The following is a 23,368-nucleotide window of genomic DNA, read 5'->3' as shown; positions in this document are numbered from 1 at the left end:
AACACTGAAATATCATATTGGCATAAGTATTCAGGCCCTTCACGGAGTACTTTTTTGGAGCACCTTTAGCAGCAATTACAGGCTCGAATCTTTTGGTGTGTGACATGTAGGGTTTCCTGCTTGAGCAGAGGGTTGGACTAGAAGACCTCCAAGATCCCTTCCAACTCTGTTATTCTGTTACATTAAAAAGTACCACTGGAGGAAAGGCTTTGCCGCTGTGATTCCAGAGAGATGGTAACTACAGAATAGATTCTTTGCTGTTCCTTTTAAGAGACATCGAAACCCATCCCTACTACCTCTGTTTAGTAGATATTCCGGTTGCCCAGATTTAGCCTATACCCAGATGCTGCTCCTAAAGTGTCTCTTATTATAGTGCATATAGTTAGGCTTTGTGCAGCAGCATGAAAGTTTTGTTGAATTCTGAGAAGCCAATATACCACAATGCAATCTTTGTAACTGTAATTCATTTAAATTTCAGATATTATTAGTCTGTTGGTACTTTGTCAGGCGCAGAAAATCAGGACCATTTATAAGGTTGCAGCACAGAACATTAATTCAAGCCTACAAACAAGAGTTCAACACTAAACTGGTGCCCGAGAAAGGTCAGAGGAGTTCAGGAGAGGTTGGACTTGGATCTCTTTGGCCACACAAGGACTCTAAACTGACGACGCTTTTAACTCCACCACCCCCATCTCTGCCTGCTTTTCTCCAACATACTCCTAGTTTTAAATATCTAGATATTAGATACTAATGTTACTAGTAATATTTCAGGTGTTATCATATTTAATATAACTTTAGTGTTTACATTATAATTTTAATATAGGTTGTATCTCGGATTTCACTTATAGATGTTATTTAGGCTGTTTCACAAATGGTGTTGGTCTATGACCACAGTAAACTGAATTGAATTGAAAGTCTTACATTTATATTATTTTGTGCCTTTTTTTTCCAATGAAAGAACTGAAATCACGACAATGCTTAATGACAAATGTAATACTCCTCAAATAAGAGGATGTAGCAAAATATTTCCCTGTATTGTACATCAGGGGTCCCCAACCATGGCAATTTTAAGACCTGTGGACTTCAACTTCCCCGCTGGCTGGCTGGGGAATTCTGGGAATTGAAGTCCACAGGTCTTAAAGTTGCCAAGGATGGACACCCCTGTTGTAGATTAAATGATCAGTTTGAGGATCCATTTAAGTTTATAGCCATATCTCATGTATCTTATTTTTTTTTACTATTTTCCCTCAGCTCTTTTGCTTCTCCCTTTTGGTTTAGGTTATCTTAATCAGGGTAACGTACGTAGTTTTTTATTATTATTAATGCATTATCTTGTTTGTTATACTTCACTTACATTTTAAGAAATATTAAAGAAAAACAGCCATGCCGGTGACATTTTTCCATTTTAATGTAAATTATTAACAAATCCAGTTTTCTTTCTGCACACAATATACAAATAGGAAAACATGACATTTTTTATATGTACAGCATTATTTTAATTAGGTTCTTTATACATACAAATATATATATATATATATTTATACATATATAAAAACAGGAACATCACAGGATGGTTCATTAGTTATTTACAGAAAAAAACAGTACTAGGTCATGTTTTGACAAGGTCAAGCCACTGGTGTAATATACACCAAAAAAGCACCATCTGGGTCCATGATAATATAATATATAATGCAATATTGAACAGGAAAAAACATACCAAATACACTTAACAGTACTTTAGAGATTTGCACCATTCAGTGGATGAATTAATGATAAATAGCATATGTTTAAAAGACATCATAACGCAACAGTTTTTCAAAGTGATTCTGGTAAAAGACACGCTGAGATGATGCTTGTTCTCGTTAGAAGTATCTTTTTGGAGTACCGAAAGTATGTTTGACAATTGGTGATCCATGGATCCCATTTAAGGCACAACGTCGATCAATATTTGATTCCCAGAGCAGTCTTTAAGTCTTTACAAGTGCTCTTCCATGGAAGCAAGTCAGCATCTCTCTTTCACAGTAGATGTCATGGTGGCACCATGTTTTGAGGATCCCAGGGGGTAAACCAAGACAAGGTAAGGTCAAACAATGCTGGCTAATTCTGTAGAATCTGTCTCAGTGCTACTACTGTTGCTCTCTTCATCCCTGGAAGAGTCAAAATATAGAAAAGCAATAAGCACAACATTTTGGTAGGAGAAATTATCTCTTTAGCAGAAATTCAGGGACTGGGTTCACGTGTTGCCTTATAGACTATGGGTGTGGTCCCTTTGATTTTGACCCAGCCAATAATTATTCTACAAAAGATGATTAAATGAACTATGGCTTAGTCTATGATACAACACGTGATCCAGGTCAGTTTGGAGGAGAGAGAAGGAAGATAGTGTGTAATATAAGACCAAGCCAAAGCTGGGGATCCCTTTTGTGCCAGGCATAGGGTAAAGAATGGCTACCTAAGGAAGGGTAAACTCAACTATAGGATCAGGGAGTTGGCCCAAGGTCATTCATAGGTCACCCATCTCTGAACAAGGTGGAATAATACTCTTCCTACTCTTCTGGAGTCACTGAAGCAGTAGGCGTGAGCTTAAATGGACTCCAGAAGATGGTAGAGGACAGGAAGGCCTGGAGGAACGTTGTCCATAGGGTCGCGATGGGTCGGACACGACTTCGCAACTAACAACAACAACTCTTCTGAAAAGGCAGGTGCTCTCAATCCAATGACAACTGGACAAATTTGAAACATGTTAGAAGTCTACTATAAATAAAACTAAAAGCCTGCAGTGTGATGGGAGGTGCACCTGCAGGAGAAGTGGAGTGAGCTTGGGCAAGATGGAGCCTTTACCAGAGAGAGAGAGAGAGAGAGAGAGACTGCACTGAATGGAGTAGGGAGGAATAAGAATCACAATAGCCACACATGAAAATCCCTCAGGATCTATTTAGAAGTTTAAAAAAAAATCATAGCTTTAGTTTGGCAAGATTCTGTCTATTAGGTGCAAGTAAATAAAGAACTGGATTCGACTGGACTTCACTGTGTCATCTCTGGGTTTGGGTCTGACAATCAGAAAGCCATGCAATACTTCTCTTTGCAAAACTAAGGTACATGAACCCTCAGCATTTTATATTTAGTGTCCTACTGTATGCTCACCCTTCTAGTGCAAAAGTGCTACATCAGAGAAATGAGAGAGCCACTTGTCTCAGAGCCAGAAGCATCAGCTCTATTTTAAGTTTTAGCAATTAAGTTACAAGGATGCTCTCAAACAAAGGTCCTGGAGTTCAGGATTTCAACTGTTATCCATAAGAGGGAGTTCTTTCATATATATAAAATGTGACAATTTTGTTTATTTATTTAGGGGTAAAGAAGAAATTGGGGTTACTTATATTCCACAGCTGCAGAATTCCAAGGGAATTCTCTCTCTCTCTCTCTCTCTCTCTCTCTCTCCATATTTCCATTATCCATTTCTCTTTCTTTCTCTCTCTCCTATCATCTGTCATCTATCTATCTCAATCAATCAGTGGAATGGCTTTCCTCCAGAAGTTGTGGGTCCTCCGTTACTGGAAGTTTTTAAGAAGAGATTGGGCAGCCATTTGTCCATAATGGTATACGATCTCCTGCTTAAGCAGGGGGTTGGACTAGAAGACCTCCAGAGGCTCTTCCAACTCTGTTATTCGGTATTCCCTTGGAATACTGCAGCTGTGGGGTAGAGGTAACCCTGTCTCCCTTCCTTCCCCTAAAAAGCAAATAAAGTTGCCACATGATCACAACATGTCCATCATTGTGCAGGATGGACATGTCGTGAGTTTCAGCCACTGGGAATGGAGTATGCAGGAAAGGGTTCTTGCCTCCAACCCAACCAGAACACAGCACACGGTGTTCATACTATGCTTCGCTGCAGCTTCACACATTACACTAAGGCAGGGGTCTCCAAACTTGGCAACTTTAAGACTTGTGAACTTCAACTCCCAGAATTCCCCAGCCAGCATTCTGGGAGTTGAAGTCCACAAGACTTACAGTTGCCAAGTTTGGAGACCCCTGCACTAAGGAAGCAACAGCAAGCTTTGCAAGGAAGGGCACTGCCAATTGTTGTGGTCACCCAAGTTTTTAGAATATTTTTTTATTAAAAGAAACCTCAGGAGATCACATGGAGAACAGAGAAATTTGGCCAAACTTCCTTAGCTGCTTCTCCAAAAACCTGGATGAACTTTACCAGTTGTCTGTATTCAGTTTACTACGATTTATGGCTTTGAGTACCATTTGAACTGATCCAGAATTACAGCTTCAAAGAATTCTATTTCTGCCATCATGGTGCAAAAATGCTAAGAGAGAGGCAGGACCTTGTGGCAATGCATCCTGAGTGAAGGGCATTTCTGATTGCTATGCCAGCCACGGGTGGTTGGTAGAAGCCCTAAAGGTCATCACTTGTGGCATGACACCACAGCAGTAGCAATAACACTTAAGACTTATATACTGCCCCTTAATTCTTTACAGCCCTCTCTGGGCAGTTTATAATGCAAGCATATTGCCCCTCAACAATCTGGGTCCTCATTTTACCGACCTCAGAAGGATGGAGAGCTGAGTCAACCTTGAACCCCCGTCAGGATCGAACTGCAGGCTGTGGATAGAGTTTGCCTGCAATACTGCATTCTAACCACTGCACCACTGGGGCTCCTAATCATCACACCATGTTTCTTCAAGTTTGCATGATAACTCAATGACACGAGTGATGCCCTTTGCTCCCCTGTGGCCAGCCAAGCGGCCAGCCCACGAAAAGCAAATCCAAGCCCGCCTTCCCACTTTGCCAGGGGCCCATCCTGAGGAAATACCTCCTTCCCTTCCTCTATGGCTGCCTGGGGTAGACCTCTCACCTTAAATCCTGCAGAGCTTTCCTGTTCTTCCTCCGCCTGTCCTCATCAATGGGGTACAGCTTAAAAAGCAGCAGGCCAAAGACGATCAAGGCCACCGGCGCAGCAGAGACGAGTATTTTCAAAGTCAGCTTCACCTCCTCTGGCTGGGAGCAGCCTCGAGTCTTGTATCCTGCAAAGCTGCAACAGATTAAGCAGGGGGAAGGAGGGGGGAGCGTTGAATAACGGGACTGAAGGCAACATTTCAGAACCGCTTCATGGTGGTAACTAACAAAATTAGAATAAACGATGCAAGAGGAAGATCAGTGATACAAGTTGGCGCAAAGAGTCTGAATGCAGAGCTTTTTCATGGGGTAATAATTCCTCTATTGGGCAAACAGTTAATCGTTATGTTTCGGCCAAAAGGAGGCAGAGACCTGCTAGAACAGGAATTATACATCGAAATCGTGGCACTACAGTCAGTCCTTGACTTACAACCACTTGAGGTTACAACAGCACTGAACAAAGTGACATATCATTTTTCACACTTATAACCATTCCTGCATGCTCTGGTCATGTGATCTAAATTGACAACTGGTTCATATTTAGGACAGTTGTAGGGTCCCGTGTGTGTGTGTGTGTGTGTGTGTGTGTGTGACTCAATCTCCTTTTGCAACCTTCTGACTAGCAAAGTCAACGGGGAAGCCAGATTCACTTAACAACCGTGTTGCTAACTTAGCAACTGCAGCGACTCACTTAACAATGGTGGCGAGAAAGGTTGCAAAATGAGGTGAAATTCACTCTACAAATGTCTCCCTTAGAAATTCTGGGCTCACTTGTGGCCATTAGTCCAAGACTACCTTTAATTCAAGCTTAGAGATAATAAATTAAATTCAAGGTGGAGTAAAATTCTCATATTATTGTAGTTGCCAACCTGTCAAGTGCAACCACCCCGCCCCCCCTGCTCAGAGCAGGAATCAAATTGTTAAGATAGTCCTCGACTTACCACAATTGTGACAGAAAAATTGTCATTAAATGGTGTGGTCATTAAGTGAGGCTTCGTATGACCACACCCAATTTTAGGACCTTCTTTGCCACTGTCTTAGGGCAAGATGTCACATGACATGACAGTGAACTGCAACTTTCCCTCTGGCCTCCCCATTGACTTTGCCAAGCCGAAGTTAGTTGGGAAGGCTGCACATGGACAGTGCCAAATGCCCAAATCACTATCATCCAAATGTAAATCACATGACCATGGGATGCTTTGAAAGTCATAAAGGAAAGGACCATTGTAAATCCCCTTTTTCAGTGCTGTCATAACTGCAAACTGTTGCTAAACGAATAGCTGCAAGTCATAATGTGCTTGAATACATTTAGCAATGGACAGATCACTCTTTTCTTTTGTTCCTAATTTTTATGGTTAGGAAGCTTTTCCTAGCATTCAGCTGGCATCCCCCTTTCTGAACTGATGGCCATTAATCTGGGTACCGCACTACTGGATGATGGCTTAGACTAGTATTTTTCAATCTAAAGAGTAGAGTAGAGTAGAGCAGAGTACAGTAGGATAGGGTAGAGTAGAGTAGGGTAGGGTAGGATAAGACAGGATAGGAGAGAATAGAAGAGTAGAGTAGAGTAGAGTAGAGTGGAGTGGAGTGGAGTGGAGTGGAATGCAATGGAATAAAATAGAATAGAATAGAATAGAATAGAATAGAATAGAATAGAATAGAATAGAATAGAATAGAATAGAATAGAATAGAATAGAATAGAAAATATGGAATGGAATGGAATGGAATGGAATAGAATAGAATAGAAAATATGGAATGGAATAGAATAGAATAGAATAGAATAGAATAGAATAGAATAGAATAGAATAGAATAGAATAGAATAGAATAGAAAATATGGAATGGAATGGAATGGAATAGAATAGAATAGAATAGAAAATATGGAATAGAATAGAATAGAATAGAATAGAATAGAATAGAATAGAATAGAATAGAATAGAATAGAATTCTTTATTGGCTAAGTGTGATTAGATATACAAGGAATTTGTCTCTGATGCAGAAGCTCTCAGTGTACATGCAAAGCAACAGTGCAATAATAATCATAATAATGATACTAGTAAGAGGAGGTAGTAGAGGAGATGAGGAGGATAATAATAATAATAATATTACAGCCATATAACATGGGTGACCAGACTTAGACATAAGATAGCACTGTGAGGATTAGGTGTTCAGTTCAGGATGTGTAAACTTCAATTCCCAGAGTAACTTTGCTGTCATATCCTTCTTTAAGTTTTTCCCCCCAACGGTAAATAAATCTGTTTCCCCGGTTTCGCTTCCTGGGCCTCCCCAATACAGGTAGTCCTTAACTTACGACCACAACTGAGCCCAAAATTTGTGTTGCTAAGTGAGAAATTTGTTAAGTGAGTTTTGCCCATTTTATGACATTGATTAAGTGAATCACGGCAGTTGTTAAATTAGTAGCACGGTTGTTAAGTGACTTTGGTTTCCCCATTGACTTTGCGTGCCAGAATGTTGCAAAAGGGGATCACAGGACCCCGGGACACTGTGACCGTCGTAAATGCGAGTCAGTTCTCAAGCATCCAAACATAAATCACATGACCATGGGGATGCTGCAATGGTCGTAAGTGTGAAAAATGGTCATAAGTCACTTTTTCCAGTGCTGTTGTAACTTTGAAAGGTCGCTAAGCAAACTGTTGTAAGTTGAGAACCGCCTCTGTTCTTCTCAGAACCTGTCCCAATTTCTTGGAGTCCTCCTAATTTACTAGCGACTTTTGTGTCATCTGAAAATAACTGATAACCGGACGTATCAATAGAGAGATTTCTTTTTCAAAAGATTTCCAAATGATTGCAATCCCTGGATCCCGAAAGAGCGGGGATTCTGAATTCTATTAGCCAACAGGGTGATGGTGAAACCTTACTCTAAACTGAGCGTGGAGATCCCAAGAGACACTCCAGAAGCAAACTTGGTGAAGAAGACGTAGAAAGAGAAGAATATAGCTTCGTGGCCTCTGCAGTCCGGGTGCTGGAGGTTGAAGTCATCCACAACATCTGGCAACATAGACCTAATCGAAGGAGACAAGACAGAAGCCAAGTAATCACCTCAGCCTTAAGGAAGTTCACAAAAAAACAAGATACGAACCAGATCTTTCCTAAAAGCTGCCACCGAATTAATTTTTTCAGTGTGAGAGAGAAGGAAACCGCAAAGTGAAGGATGAGCTGAACTGTTTTCAATTCCTTCAAAATGCTGTTCCTTTCCTTTCCGTTCTGTGAGAAAATATATTTTATTCTTGATACCCTTTCCATCTTCCCTTAAAACATCAACAGTATATAAAACGGACTGAGAATCAGCATCTCCACTAGATAATTGACAGTCAAGCTGAAACTAAATTAATCAAGTAAAAACAGCAAATGTTATTCAAATTTCCTCAAGTCACCCAGACCTAATCGACGTATCATAGGATAAGGTCTGTAAACACAATTAAATTAGGTCTTCCAGTGGAACTGCATGTTAACAAGAATAAACATCATAGACATACCTACACATGCAAACACACACACACACACACACAAATGTCACCCTAAAATCAGCATGTAGACGCTTCCACACCAGGACAAGCACCCCTATAAAAGTCTGTTGCTGTACCCCATTTCTCTGCCGCTGCCCCTAAAGGCAAGCTGTTTGCTTTTAGGCATAAATATTTCTTCTTTTCTGACAGCTGTCTGGACCTCATTTTTATTTATTCTTGCCCAATCCCAGCTTGAATTGTAACCCCAAATTGTTCTTCTGACAGTTCAAACGTAAATGACCAGCTTATACTTCAATATATAGTAATAGAGTTGAAATATGATGTAACAACCAACTGGTGAATCAAATCAAAACCCGGCATTCAGCAGAAACTGCATATTCAGGGGGGACCCAAATCCTCCTCAATCCCATGGGCCCTTTGAAAGAGACAAGTCTTAATGGCCTTCCAAAACCCCAATGGGTTTGGGGCTACTCTTTAGGAATGATCCCCGATTTCCTTTGGATGCTTTTCAGAGAACTGGGACAGGAAATAGAACTATGCAAGTAGTCCTTGACTTACGGCCACAATTGAGCCCAAAATTTCTGTTTGCTAAATGAGGCAGTTCTTAAGTGAGTCTTGCCCCATTTTACGACACAGTTGTTAAGTGAAGGAGTTAAGTTAGTAACACAGTTGCCAAGTGAATTTGGCGTCCCCATTGATTTCGCTTGTCACACAGTCACAAAAGGGGATCCCCGGGATATTGCAACCGTCATAAATACATGCCAGTTGCCAAGCGTCTGGATTTTGACCACGTGACCACGGGGAGGCTGCAACGGTCACGTGAAAAACAGCCATAAGTCCCTTTTTTTTCAGTGCAGTTGTAACTTTGAACAGTGACTAAATGAATAGTTGTAATTTGAGGACAACCTGTATTGCATATGGAGTTCTGAAAACAGACAAAGGTACTCGGAAATTAACTCACCAAGGCAAGAGGAAGGCAGCAGCTACACTCATTCCAGCCGCAACGGCCACCACGTAGGTCATAATGAGGTTACTTTCCAAAATCACAACCGAGATGAGGAAAGGAGTGGCTGACTGAAGAACGAGAAGACGTGGTCAGGAGGATCGCCTTGATTAAAACTGGAATGAACTTATGCAGTTTTGCACCTTAACACATCAGGATAGAAATGGGACTTTGGCTACAAAGGGCTGTCAGGAAAGTTGGGCTAGCTTGAGAACTAAGAAGGGCTTGATCATAAAGGGGAACTTGTAGTCTCCTCTCTCTTTTGTTGTTGTTGTTGGTGCTTCTTTCCTTCTTGACCATGGTTACCTTGGCTATAATTAAGAGCAGTTTCCTTATACCTGCTCAGATACAATGATGGGCTGAGAAGAAACTTCTCAAAATGTCTATCAGTCCCTAGATATTTAAAGGTAAAGGTTCCCCCGCACATGCGTGCTAGTCGTTTCCAACTCTAGGGGCCGGTGCTCATCTCCGTTTCAAAGCCGAAGAGCCAGCGCTTGTCCGAGGACGTCTCCGTGGTCATGTGGCTGGCATGACTAGACACCAAAGGCGCACGGAACGCTGTTACCTTCCCACCGTAGTGGTCCCTATTTTTCTACTTGCATTTTTACGTGCTTTTGAACTGCTAGGCTGGCAGAAGCTGGGATGAGTAACAGGCGCTCACTCGGTTACGCGGTACTCGGGATTCGACCCGCTAAACTGCCGACCTTCTGATTGACAAGCTCAGCGTCCTAACCCACTGAGCCACTGTGTCCCCCCTAGATATTTAGACTGAAGCTTATCAGTTACTCTACATTGGGCTGAGATAGAGGTCTTTGAACTGGTTCATGTGTCATACTAAATCATATTTTGACTCATCAAGGTTTATTGAATAAGCCACCATTGGCTGGTTTCATACCTCAGTCTAAATCAGGGCTCTCCAAACTTGGCCACTTTAAGACTTGTGGATTTCAACTCCCAGAATTACCCAGGCAGCCATGCTGGCTAGGGAATTCTGGGAGTTGATGTCTACAGGTCTTCATGTTGCTAAGTCTGGGGAACCCTGCTCTAAATCACAGCTGTCTATAGCATGGCTGTGTACACACACGCTCCCAAGACCTAGCAAAATGTAACCAACCACATAATCTCTTAGCTAGGCACGCTAGATTAGGAATTCTGGGAGTTGAAGTCTACAAGTCATAAAAGGGCCAAGTTTGAAGACCCCTGTCTTAGCCTCTTTTGCACACAAGGCTATTGCATCCATCAATGAGAAACGTATGAGCATCACAGTTCAACACCATCCTATCTGACATTGTCACAGTCAGATCCTCAGGGTTTGTCCTCTGGAGAAATAAATAGGATACACCTGGGACCAGGATGTTTCTGCTAACAGGTCTTCCAGTTTCTGCTGCACCATTGACAGGCTCCAGAGGAAGCCCTGCATGAGGCTTACCTTTCATAGATGCCTGTGTTTGAATCATTATTTGAATGATTTTCATAGAGGCCTCTTTCAGAAGTTACCTAAGCAGGTAATAGGTTTACATTGCTTCCCCACTACAGGTAGTCCTTGACCTATGACTGTAATTGGACTCAAGATTTAGTTGTGCCAGTTGTTAAGTGGGTCCTTCCTAAGTGGGTCACCATGTAACATGACCATGAAAGGGGGTGGGCAGTTATCATAACACTGAAACTAAATCGGGGGGGGGGGAATCTGTTGTAACTTTGAATGGTCACTAAGTGAGCAGTCATAAGATGAGGACTAGCGGTATTCACTCACCGAGATGCCAATGTAAACCGCAGTTTTCTTCCCAAAACGCATAAGGAACCACTGCCAGAAAGGGATGGTCAGGGTGGCTGAGAGCTGCAAGAGAACAACAAAACAGAAAGGAAAGGAAGTTTGTTATAGGTAGTATTTGATTCACAAAACCACAATTTCTGTGGTTAAGCAAGGCATGGTTAGGTGAATCACAGGCCATTCTATGATATTTCGGCCATGGCTGTTAAGTGAATCACTGCCTTTGTTAAGTGAATCACACAGCCATGAAGCAAATCTGGTTTCCCTCAGTGACTTTGCTTCTCAGAAACGGGTTGCCAATGGCGATCACGTGACCTCGGGACAACCGTCGCAAGTACAAGCCAGTTGCCAAGCACTTGAATTTTGATCAGATAATCATGGGGCTGCTGCAATGGTCATAAGTGCGAGCACCGGTTGTAAGTCACTTTTTTCAGCACCGCCGCAATTTTAGCACCTCGTCACTATACGAGGACCATCACAAGTCGAGGACTACCTGTACCTGAGACGACTTTGCGTGGATTTTGTGGCAGCCTAAAATGCCATGTGTGAAAAACCTGCTACTCTAATTACCTTGGAGCAATGCCAACTGTTTCCACCATTTTTTGTACACATGGGTTCCTGTCAAGCTTTGCCAATTAAAATGTGCAGAAAGCGGAAACTCTTTCCAGATCCGTATTTATAAATCATTTGGAGCAAAAAGAAAGGAGCAATCCAGTTTGGTGTACTGGTTAAGAACTCAGGCTAGAAACTGGGGGACTGAGTTCTAGTCCAATGTTAGGCACAAAGCCAACTGAGTGATGTTGAGCCAGTCCCTGTCAGTCAGCCCTAGGAAGGAGACAATGGCAAGCCACTTCTGAAAATCCTGTCGAGAAAATTTCAGGAAGTCACCAGGGTCAAAAACTGACTCAAAGGCACAAAAAGAGCCTTGGTGGAGCAGTGGGCTAATGCCTCCTTAAGTAACACCAGCTGCCTGCAATTAGTGCAGGTTCGAGTCCCACCAGGCTCAAGGTTGACTCAGCCTTCCATCCTTCCCAGGTAGGTAAAATGAGGACCCAGATTGTTGGGGGCAATAAGCTGACTTTGTAATAATGCCGCTTGGGGTGTGTGTGAAAGCCCTAATAAGCAGGCATATACATAGAATGAAGGCTATTGCTAAGCACATTGATTTGTGCTTAAAATTGTAAGCCGCCCTGAGTCTTTGGAGAAGGGCGGGATATAAATGGGATTTAAAAAAAAACAAAAAAAAAAAACAATCAGACAATAAAATAAAGGGGAAGTTGTCTATTTTTTCAAGCATTTTTTTTCCTTTCCTTTTTTTCTTGGTTTTATTCTTTTTTCCTTTTTAATACTCATAGACAACAATAAATCATATTACAGTGCTCAGTATTATGTACCAAGCCCAAGATACAAATCCTTATTATGTTATAAAATAATTGTATGCCTTTTGCTGCAGGCTGTTAATGCCACTTATTTTTAATTGTACAATTCAAGCTACCTTAAGTTCATTAACCTCAGAATTATAGTTAACGTTGATATAAACTTCCCCCCCCCTTAACTTCAGAGGTTTAAGCTATCTAAATTAGCACACTGTTAACAATTTCTAGTTTATATTTCACAATTTTTTCCTCTACTGAGCTATCTGCATTCTTTAACATATTATTTGCAACTTATAATGCAATAAAACAATTAACTATATACACAAACACAGAACCAAGTTTTCCCCGTTTGAATAGGCTAATATTAATTTTCCCTTACTCTTGGGAGGCTCTGTCTTACTCTTTGAGCTAGCCTGGATAGAAATTTCCATATAACAGTAAAATAAATCTTCCCTCTCTTACTACTTAGTCATACAGAAGAGAAACAAAGAGGCTGAAACAGTTGACTGCAGACAATCCTCGACTTATGACCATAACTGAGCACAATTGAGACAGTTGTTAAGTGAGTTTGCCCCATGTTATGACCTTGCTTGCCACAGCTGTTACTCACAGCAGTCGTTAAGTTAGTTAATGCTTAAGCAGCTACATGAATTTGGCTTCCCCATTGACTTTACTTCTCAGAAGGTCACCAAAAGTGATCACATGAGCCTGGGACACTGCGACCATCATAAATATGAGTCAGTTGCCAAGCATGTGAATTTTGATCATGGGGATGCTGCCACGGTCATCAGTGTGGAAAACCATCCAAGTCCCTTTTTCAATGCCGTTGTACTGTAACTTTGAACAATCACTAAATGAATGGTGATAAGTCAAGGATTACCTATAGGCTGGAAGCGGGGTTTGATCCCCCAAAGAAGGAATTTAAGTTCCATGGCAGGTGGGAGTCAGAGATTCACCATTAGTTTTGCCTTAGTCAAGTTATTCTTGTTTATGTTTAATTTATGTCCAGTGTATTGTGGCAACTCAGGAAGCGGGCTAGTTCAGGCACTAGGTGAAGCATGAAGAGAAGGAGGGAGGGCATGATAGCAGTCTTCCAATATCTCAAAGAAGAGGGAGTCAAGCTATTCTCCAAAGCACCAGAGGGCAGGACAAGAAGCAACGGATGGAAGCTAATCAAGGAGAGAAGCAACCTAGAACTAAGGAGAAACTTCCTGACAGTTAGAACAACTAACCAGTGGAACCACCTGCCTCCAGAGGCGGTGAATGCTCCAACACTGGAGGTTTTTAAGAAGAGACTGGACAGCCATTTGTCTGAAACGGTATAGGGTTTCATGCCTGAGCAGGGGGCTGGACTAGATGACCTCCAAGGGTCCCTTCCAATATCATCATCATCATCATTATTATGATGATGTTATGAGAACACAGTAAGAATGTGCTTTATGAAAAAGTCACAAGGGCTGCAGGCTGAAATAGGAAAGCAGTGTGGCCCCTTCTTTTGTGCCTGCCAAACTCACAAACTTGGTGAAAAGTTTTTTTTTTCCTGATGTAAAAAGAGAGAGATGGGCATGCTTCAATTCAAAGCAATTCCCTCCCCTCTTTGAGTCTAGCGTCGTCTGTATATTCCATCATGCCCTTGGACTGGCATAAGCATTCTTGGAAAATATAAATAGCAGCTGTTAGCAAACCAGAGCTTTGTTTGGAATCATATCCAGGGGAAAAACAAAAGGCGAAGCGTGAGAAGAGATTGGCCATCTACTCTTTGAATAATGCAAGACCGCTTCTGATAGCGGACCCCCGACTTTTCATTCTCCTGCTGCTGTGGCCCAGACAAAGTCTTAATCTCCCAGGGAAGGGGGGAGGGGGGAAGCTAGGGATTGCAATGGCTCTTTGGCTGAAAGAGCTTAAGCATTCCTTAACAGCTTCTCTTCCATTCATGACCAGACTGCCTAAAATACAAAGTTTAGCCATTGACGTCCATAGGAATGAGCTAAAGATGGCTGCTTTGAAGTCGCTATTCCCATTCAGCTTGGCTCTTCCCCAAAGGCTACTCTACATATTAATAGCATCCTAGAATTCTGGACCGCAAAAAGTCTCAGTGGGGAAGTGGCAGAGAGCTCTGCATACAGAAAACTTGCATATTAGCCTCTCCCTGATGTGACATTCTCGTTTTCTTTTAATGTGGGAAACTGAACCCTCTCTTTCTGCCTGGAGTGGTAACAGTCCAACCACATTTGAAATAATAAAAAAAAACCAGAAGAGAAAACGGGGTATTTTCATTTCCATCTTTGATGCACCCCATGGTTTTGACCCTGAAAATTCACAATGTTGTTTCTACCCCCACTGGAATAAGAAGCAGAGGTAGTCTTCAATTTACAACCGTTCTTTTAGAGGCCATTCAAAGTTACGACTTACGACTGTTCCTCTCACTTATGACCGACATAGCCTCCCCATAATGATGTGAGCAAAATTCAGACACTTGCCAACTGGCATGTTATTTTAGGACAGTTGCAGCATCCCAAGGTCAGATGATGACCGTCTGCAACTTTCCTGACTGGCCTTTGGGAAGCTAAGACAATAGGAGAAGCCGGATCCACTTCACAACCTCATGGTTCACTAACAATTGCAGTGATTCACTTAACAACCCTTGCAAGAAATTGAACTCCTCTCGCTTAGAAACCACCTTTTTTAGCGATGGAAGTTCTGGTCCCAAATATGGTTGTTAGTCATGGACTGTATGAGAGACGCTAATAGTGGCTGGACCATGTCAGTGTCCACACATCTAATGTTGCTTCCCTTTCTAGACACCCCACTGCTTGTGCATAAGAGGGACCCTTTGGCCATGTTCCAAACACCCACTGTCCTGGGTCTTGAACAGTGGTGGGGTTCAGCCTGTTCACACCACTTCAGCAGAACTGGTAGCTAATTTGTTGTTGCCCAGGCCCAGAATGGACTTCTGGAAGCGGCATCCACACAGAGAACCGGTTGTTCACCTATTTGAATCCCACCACTGGCCTTGAATTAAAGCTAACTTTGGGGTTATGAAGAATGCACTGGACCATAAATTAAGCAGAGAGGCTGGGTAAGTGCAATATCTAAAGGCATCAAAAACACAAGGCAAGCTCAAAGCAAAACAAACTTCTCAAATTTGGCACATAGGTTTGTAATAGACTTGGGAAAGCTTGGAATGGGCGTGTGTCTGTGCATGTGTGTGGGTGGGGTGGGTGGGGTGGGGAGAGGAAACAAGCATGTTCCTCTGTTCGCCATTCAACGAGAAGGTGGTTTTTGAGAATGTGGGAAAGGAAAGCAAATGAGCAAATTATGGCCGGGAGTTTGCAGCGCTAAATCTGATGGTGTCCACTCTCAGCTACAGTTCAGAGTCATCCCTTCAGATGACTTGCAAAATTGTGGTGTTGTTTTTTTAAAAAAAAGCATGTTGTACATTTTGATGGCTTTAGCTATTGGATTCCCACCCCCCCAGACAGTTTGATTAGTTTAGGATCCAGTGCATTTCGTAGATCCCCCCCCCCAAAATGGGCTACTTTCCTCACTGCCTGGAGATACAAGGGGGCTTCTACTCTTTCCTGGCTTGGCAGAGAATCTGATCTTTTCTCCTCCTGCTCAGGCCTTCTCAGACAATTTGGCTCCAAGAATTCCATTCATAGCCTCTCTCCCCCTGATCAAGACAGGCTTTTTTCACATGATTAAGGGGGGGGGGGGAAAGAGAGAAAATGGCAGGCTTTGGACAAAAGACCAGCCTGGTTTTTGTTTCTTGTCTCTTTTCAAACCCAGCACTAAAAGCACACAAAGAAAGCCTTGTTTGCAATCACCGACTCTATCTTTCCAGAAAGAGGGTTAATTGCCTGGGCTAGCCTTCTTTAAGGATGGTTTCCCCTTAATGCCCTCCGGTTCCCTTGCAGAATCAGACGGCTGAAGATACCACTGGGTGCATGCATTCACCCACGACTCTCTTAACTTTGATACAGGCAGTCCTCGACTTACGACCACAATGGAGTCCAACACTTCCATTGCTAAGCAAAACAGTTGTTAAGTGAGTTTTGTCAACCCTTTTACAGCCTTTCTTGGTGCAATGGTTAAGTTGAATCAGTGCGGGCTTTTGAGTTACTAATACGGTTGTTAAGTGAATCTGGTTTCCCCCTTGACTTTGCTCATCAGAAGACCATAAAAAGTGGTCACGTGACCCCAGGACACTGCAACCGTCATAAAAACATGCCAGTTGCCAAGCATTTGAATTTTGATCACGTGACTGTGGGGATGCTGCAATGGTATGAAAGACAGTCATAACTTATTTTTTTTAGTGCCGTTGTAACTTCAAACTAGACAAGTGGTTGTAAGTCAAGGACTTACTGTCTGTATTAAACAGCTCAACCCTGGGATCTATTGGGTGATGCCTTGCCAGGAAAGACCAGATCTGATCTGTAGTCTAGATGTCTCTATAGAGCAGGGGTCCCCAACCTTGGCAAATTTAAGACCTATGCACTTTAACTCCCAGAATTCCCCAGCAGCCACGCCAAGTTGCCAAGGTTGGGATCCCTGCTGGAGATTCACAGAGCAAGGATGAAGCCCTATTTGTTAGCCCAAATGTTGGCAAGATTCATTAGCCTCATCTGCCTTTCCTAAATAGGACCCAAGTTGGAAAAATAGATCAATATCTCTTTAGTAAAGGTAAAGGTTCCCCTGCACACACGTGCTAGTCGTTTCCGACTCTAGGGGCCGGTGCTCATCTCCGTTTCGAAGCCGAAGAGCCAGCGCTTGTCCAAGGACGTCTCCGTGGTCATGTGGCCGGCATGACTAGACGCCAAAGGCGCACGGAACGCTGTTACCTTCCCACCGTAGTGGTCCCTATTTTTCTACTTGCATTTTGACGTGCTTTCGAACTGCTAGGTTGGCAGAAGCTGGGACGAGTAACAGGCGCTCACTCTGTTACGCGGCACTCGGGATTTGACCCACCAAACTGCCAACCTTCTGATCGACAAGCTCAGCGTCCTAACCTACTGAGCCACCACGTCCCTTAATCTCTTTATTTATGCATACATAAAGGGAGGCACCTCACCGTTACAAGATGAAGGACTCCTAAAAAAGAATCACCTTATATACAGTTTAAACATACAGGGTTTGGAATCTGGAGAACAGTCTGTGTTACTTCAAAGAACTCCTTCGGTGCCTCATTATGGGGTCTTCGTTGCATTCCTGTTTTCTTGTATTAGGTTTCATGATATGGTGGCCCACCCAAAGTCCACAAGGATAAAGATTGGCAGTAAATAAATAATCCAACTTTACAGTTGAGAAAGTATTTTAACTAATCAGTTTATTACACAGTAATCAGATGAACTAAGTTTACCCGATGCACTAAACCACATGCAAACTAACCAAGCAAGCTTAGTAGGTTATACAACATCAGCCCTGAGGTTTGCAACTGAGCCAATTAAGCCTGTGTCAATACAGTCTTATGGCATTACATTATAATTATGCTTTGAGAAAAAACAGCATCCTGTTCTCACGCTGCAAAATGAGGTAGATGGACTAAGGAACTGGATTCTCCAGCTGTCTTTGGAGGCTTGTAACCAAGGAGAATCTGGACCAGCAGCCTACCTCCCTCATAACTCCCTCTCTTCATGCCAGAGACGGTAGAAGGTGTGGAACAGAAGAAAAGAAAAGAGGAAGAAAGAAAGAAAGAAAGAAAGAAAGAAAGAAAGAAAGAAAGAAAGAAAGAAAGAAAGAAAGAAAGAGAAGGGAGGGAGGGAAGTCATTGCATGCCTTGCAGTATACATACCATGATAGCGAGCAGAATGTTCTGGAACTCGTTGCGGAACCCCAAGGTATAAGTGCAGAACAAGGCAAAATTTCCTTCCAACAGCTGAGAAGAAACAAGAGATGTCAGTGGGAAAAAGCAGGAGCATTTTGGCAAAGAGAAAAGATGGCAATTGGGGAAAAAAATCTTACCAGACTAAAGTTCTTCTAGGACAATGTTTCTTAATCTTGGAAATTTTAAGATGTGTGGACTTCAAGCCCCAGAATTCCCTAATCCAAAAGTTCTGTTGAGTTGAAGTCCACACACATCATAATGATGCCAAGGTTGAGAAAAACACTACTCTGTAAAATTCCAGAAGCAAAGACCTGAAAGAATACAGATCTTTGTTTTGACTACTTAAGGACCGGGAAGCAGAGAAGAGAGCCGAAGGGTGGGAAGTGGAATTCATTGTTCATTATTGAACTGGAAGCAAACAACAGAGCAGAAGTATTTAGCTGAGCAGTGACCTCAGCATTATCCATGCTCTTTGCGCAGTACATTCTCCAAAATGTTGAGGCTGTGGGCATTCTTAGGGAGCATCTAGATTCAGAACATGTAGAGTCCTTCAACTTTCTCCACATAATCAAAATAGGCTTATCAACCAGAGCGTAGACCTTTCTAGATTAAACATTGAGAAGAAAGATCTGGGATCCATTTAGGAAATACTCTAGATCAGAGGTCCCCAACCTTTTGGGCACCAGGGATCAATTTCATGGAGAGAGGTTTTTCTGCGGACTGGAGGGGGTGTGGTTTTGTGTGCTGCCTGCATCCTACAGATGGGGCTCTGCTTGTTTGTGCGGCCCGGCTGGGGCCCCAGTTTAGATGCAAAAGGTCCTTGACTTACCACCACAATTGGGACAAGAATTCCTGTTGCCAATTTTATTACCCTTTTTGCTATGGGTGTTAAGTGAATCATGCAGTTGTTAAGTGAATCAGCTTCCCCCATTGACTTTGCTTGTCAGAATCCATCTGGGAAGGTCACAAATGGTAATCACTTGACCCCGGGACACTGCAAACATTGTAAGTACATGCAGGTCACCAAGTGCCCGAATTCTGATTACATGACTGTGAGGATGCTGCGACACTTGTAAGAACGAGGAGCAATTGTCACTTTTTTCATGTTGTTGTAACTCTAAACTAAATGAATGGTTGTAAGTCGAGGACAGCCTGTGTTCTAGTAAATGCGTTCCAGGTAAGTTCAAGGACCGGGTGGGGGTGTTGGTTCAGTTTTTGCTCTGGTTAAAAAAATAACCCTGAAAAAACATGTGATGAAGAAGTCTAGAAGGTGTGGTGGGGGAAGATTTTCTCACCATGAAAGCGAGGGAGGTGAATAGGAAAGCCGCAATCAGCTTGATGTAGGGTCCATGTTTCATAACTAGCTTCAAACCTTGGAAGAAGGAAACGGGCTCAGCAGATTGAAGCTCAGAAGACTCTGTGGAGCAAAGCACAAGGAGCAGGTGACGCTCTTCCCTTCCATGGATGTTCTGGATCGTACATATTTTGCTACCATATCTCTAAGACGTTCCATTTGTTACTTTTCATGTGCTGTGTAATTCCATAATTGTTCTTGTTTGCATAATTTATCCTAATTTTGCCAGCCAGAGGAGGAGGAAGATGTCCAAAAACGTTTAAACCAGCGTTTCCCAACCTTAGGAACTTGAAGATGCGTGGACTTGAACTCCCAGAATTCCCCAGCCAGCAGAGCTGGCTGGGGAATTCTGGGAGTTGAAGTCCACGCATCTTCAAGTTCCTAAGGTTGGGAAACGCTGGTTTAAAAGGACAACTGCCTTGAGTGAGCCCTTCCTTCATGGCAGGAATGAGCTCAAATCAGCTGTTTTGCGGGAGAGTCTTCTTTTTATAAGACTAGAGTGAAACACAGACATTTTCACTCTTTCCCCTAATAATACAAAACTTAAGAATGACGCAAACACCCCTTACGCAACAGGCCTGTTCAAGGGTTTTCCCTGAACTGCATTTGTTCAGTGTTCATTTCCTTCAGCCCATCCCTTTCTCTACCACAGGGGGAAACAAAGGCAAAGACAAAATCAATGCAAAAATATTTGAGACAAAGTAGATGCAGGTAGTTCCTTGGTTTTTTTTTTCTTTGAAAATATTTCACTTCTCAAGAAGCTTTTTCAGTTCATTCTTCACTTCTTGGATGAGAAGCGAAACTTTTTCAAGGAAACAATAATCAAGAAAGTCCAGTTGCCCTTTGGAAAGGCACCTTTGGGACAACCGTGACCTGGGTGATGATTGAGAATCTCCATAGTCATTTAGAAATAGAGGGTCCTCAACTTATGACCCACAACGAGGACCAGAATTTCCCAGGGTGGTTATTAAGTGAATCACACCTGACTTTGCAATCTTTTATTGCCATGTTGTTAAGTGAATCCAGCTCCCCCCCATTGATTCCCCCGCTGGAAGCTGCCTGGGAAGGTCGCAAATGGCGATCATGTGACCCCTGCAACCTTTGTAAATGCCAAGTGCCTCCATTTTGAACACGTGACCGTGGGGATGTTGCTACTCTCATAAATGCAATGACCGGTTGAAAGTGACTTTTCTCAGTGCCAGTTGCTACACAAATGATTGTGAGTTGAGGATTGTCTATAATGGACTAAATGCGTGCTATCTTTAGCTAATGTGAGCCAGATGATCCAGCCCAATATTTTGATGACATCATCCTATCAGCCTTATCTTTGGCAGTTTGCCCATCATACTTCCCCTCTCGGCTAATCTTAATATTTGCTCATCAGGTGATACAGCTTTTCCCTTCAAGGAACACTGAGGATTTCTCAGATGTGGAGTGTGTGGATAAGGGCGAGGCATCAAGTAATATTTGCTCAAGAGGAGTGGCCCTTTAGATAAGCATCCTCCAGACAAGGCCTCCACACCACCGTGAGCTTGAGAGGGTGCTTTCCTTCAAGAGGTTGGAGAGGCTGTCACGTCCCACAGAAGACAAAGCAGAGAACATGTCCGGGGAGTGAGCCAACCTCTGCTTCCCTATGGCTAGTTAGAACCAGAATGTGGGGTTGCTTCGTGAGAGAGAAGCTGAGGCCAGCCATGACAGGTTTATGCAATCCCAACTCTTGCACAAGGCAGTCATTTTCTCCCTGTGTTCACTCAGGCGCTAAACAGGAGGGGCCGCTGGAGAGAAAGTTACAATCAGGATGACCCAAGGGGCAAGCAAGCGACTTTTGTAACCCACCAACGGGTCTGTCTGTAATCAGTAGGAGTAGCAATACTGAACGTGCCTCCGGTATCCGACAAGAGAAAAAAAAAATCCACCCTTAATTAGAAAGATGTCATCAGGGTGTATCTTTGGGGCCAGAGAAAGATTGAAGTGACTGGCCGGGATTAAAGGAAGGTAGGGATGTGGATGATGCATCTCCCCACTTGACAAATTCAGCTCCCCCTTAAATCATGGGGCTCTTGAATGACTCTGAGCCAGCCTTTCTCCCACTCAAGTCCAATCTACTTTCCAGGATTCTAGTTGCGGAAATACTCTTGGGGAAAACTCCTGTGTAACACATCTTTGCACACTCAGAGGAAAGGCAGGACTGAAATAAATAATTGCTGGCATGATTAAATTCCTATTCATTCTTTTAAAGTAAAAGCATATTTAACAAAATGGTCAGGATCTTGTAGGCTTCCACAGAGGTGTCCATGTACACCACAATATTTCCTCATTGATGCAATAGATTATATTAGCAGATGGCTCAACTCAAATTACAGATTCACAATCTGTTTGACCTCAGTGACTCAACCAACTAGGCTGAGTCTTTCACTTTCAAGATTCAAGAAAATCAGTTCCAATGTGGAGAAAAGCAAAATCCTACATTTAGGCATAAAAAAACCAAAGGTACAAATACCGATTAGGCGAGACCTGGCTTAAAAACAGCAACTGTGAGAGGGACCTTGGAGTCCTAGTGGATGATCACTTGACTATGAGCCAGCAGTGTGCAGCAGCAGCCAAAAAAGCTAATACAATCCTGGGTTGTATAAACAGAGGCATAGAATCAAGATCATGTGAAGAATCACCGCTACGGGACTTGGGTTTGGCTAGTCTAAAGAAAAGAAGAAATAGGGGAGACATGAGAGCAGTGTTCCAGTATCTGAGGGGCTGCCACAAGGAAGAGGGGGGCAGGTTGTTCACCAAAGCACCAGAGGAAAGGACGAGAAACAATGGTTGGAAACTGATCAAAGAGAGAAGCAACCTGGAATTAAGGAGAAACTTCCTGACAGTGAGGACAATCAACCAGTGGAACAACCAGCCTCCAGAAATCATGGGCGCTCCATCACTGGAGATTTTTAAGAAGAGGCTAGACCAGGGGTCGGCAACCTCGGCTCTTTTATGACTCGTGGACTTCAACTCCCAGCATAGCTGGCTCAGGAATTCTGGGAGTTGAAGTCCACGAGTCATAAAAGAGCCGAGGTTGCCGACCCCTGGGCTAGACAGTCACTTGTCTGAGATGGTATAGGTTCTCCTGCTTGAGCAGGGGGCTGGACTAGAAGACCTCCAAGGTCCCTTCCAGCTCTATTCTATTCTATTCTATTCTATTCTATTCTATTCTATTCTATTCTATTCTATTCTATTCTATTCTATTCTATTCTATTCTATTCTATTCTATTCTATTCTATTCCTCTAGAGAGGTGTATCTAAGCCAGGTTACCTCAACCTTGGCAATTTGTGTGAACTTCTATTTCCAGAATTCTAAGCAAGACAATGCCAACTGAGGAATTCTGGTGTAGGAGAAGAGCAGGCTGAAATAGAAGGTGGAGTTAAATGTGTCATAAGTTAGAAGTCCTTGCATTGCCACAAAAGACCCAAGTCCACCCCCCCCTTGAATTCCATTGTCCCTTATCTAGTGCCAATTTAGCTTTGACCAATCATTGACTAGATTCTTGTGTATAGATAGCAATAGCAACACTAAACTCTTCTATGCTTTGAACTCAACAAATGCACCAAGTTATTTGCACCTGCTATCAGGGAACTAAAGTCCACACATGTAGAAGTCGCCAT

At 42.7% G+C, this 23,368-nt stretch overlaps 1 protein-coding gene across 1 annotated transcript in view; it reads right to left on the bottom strand.

The window, feature by feature from the left end:
• Positions 1–1,399: 1,399 nt before the first annotated feature.
• Positions 1,400–23,368, bottom strand: part of MFSD2A (MFSD2 lysolipid transporter A, lysophospholipid) — a 47,344-nt gene continuing 25,375 nt past the window's right edge. Inside the window, exons 8-14 of the mRNA XM_083369764.1 lie at positions 19,659–19,780; positions 18,331–18,414; positions 11,146–11,229; positions 9,351–9,463; positions 7,781–7,924; positions 4,863–5,039; positions 1,400–2,147 (exon numbers count right to left, since the gene is read on the bottom strand). Of these exons, the coding sequence (XP_083225890.1) occupies positions 2,084–2,147; positions 4,863–5,039; positions 7,781–7,924; positions 9,351–9,463; positions 11,146–11,229; positions 18,331–18,414; positions 19,659–19,780 (788 nt within the window). The 3' untranslated portion in view covers positions 1,400–2,083. The remainder of the gene's footprint in view (positions 2,148–4,862; positions 5,040–7,780; positions 7,925–9,350; positions 9,464–11,145; positions 11,230–18,330; positions 18,415–19,658; positions 19,781–23,368) is intronic.

Source organism: Vipera ursinii, assembly GCF_947247035.1.
Source record: "Vipera ursinii genome assembly, chromosome: 9".
NCBI lineage: Eukaryota > Metazoa > Chordata > Lepidosauria > Squamata > Viperidae > Vipera > Vipera ursinii.
This window is presented reverse-complemented; position numbering and strand designations above follow the sequence as displayed.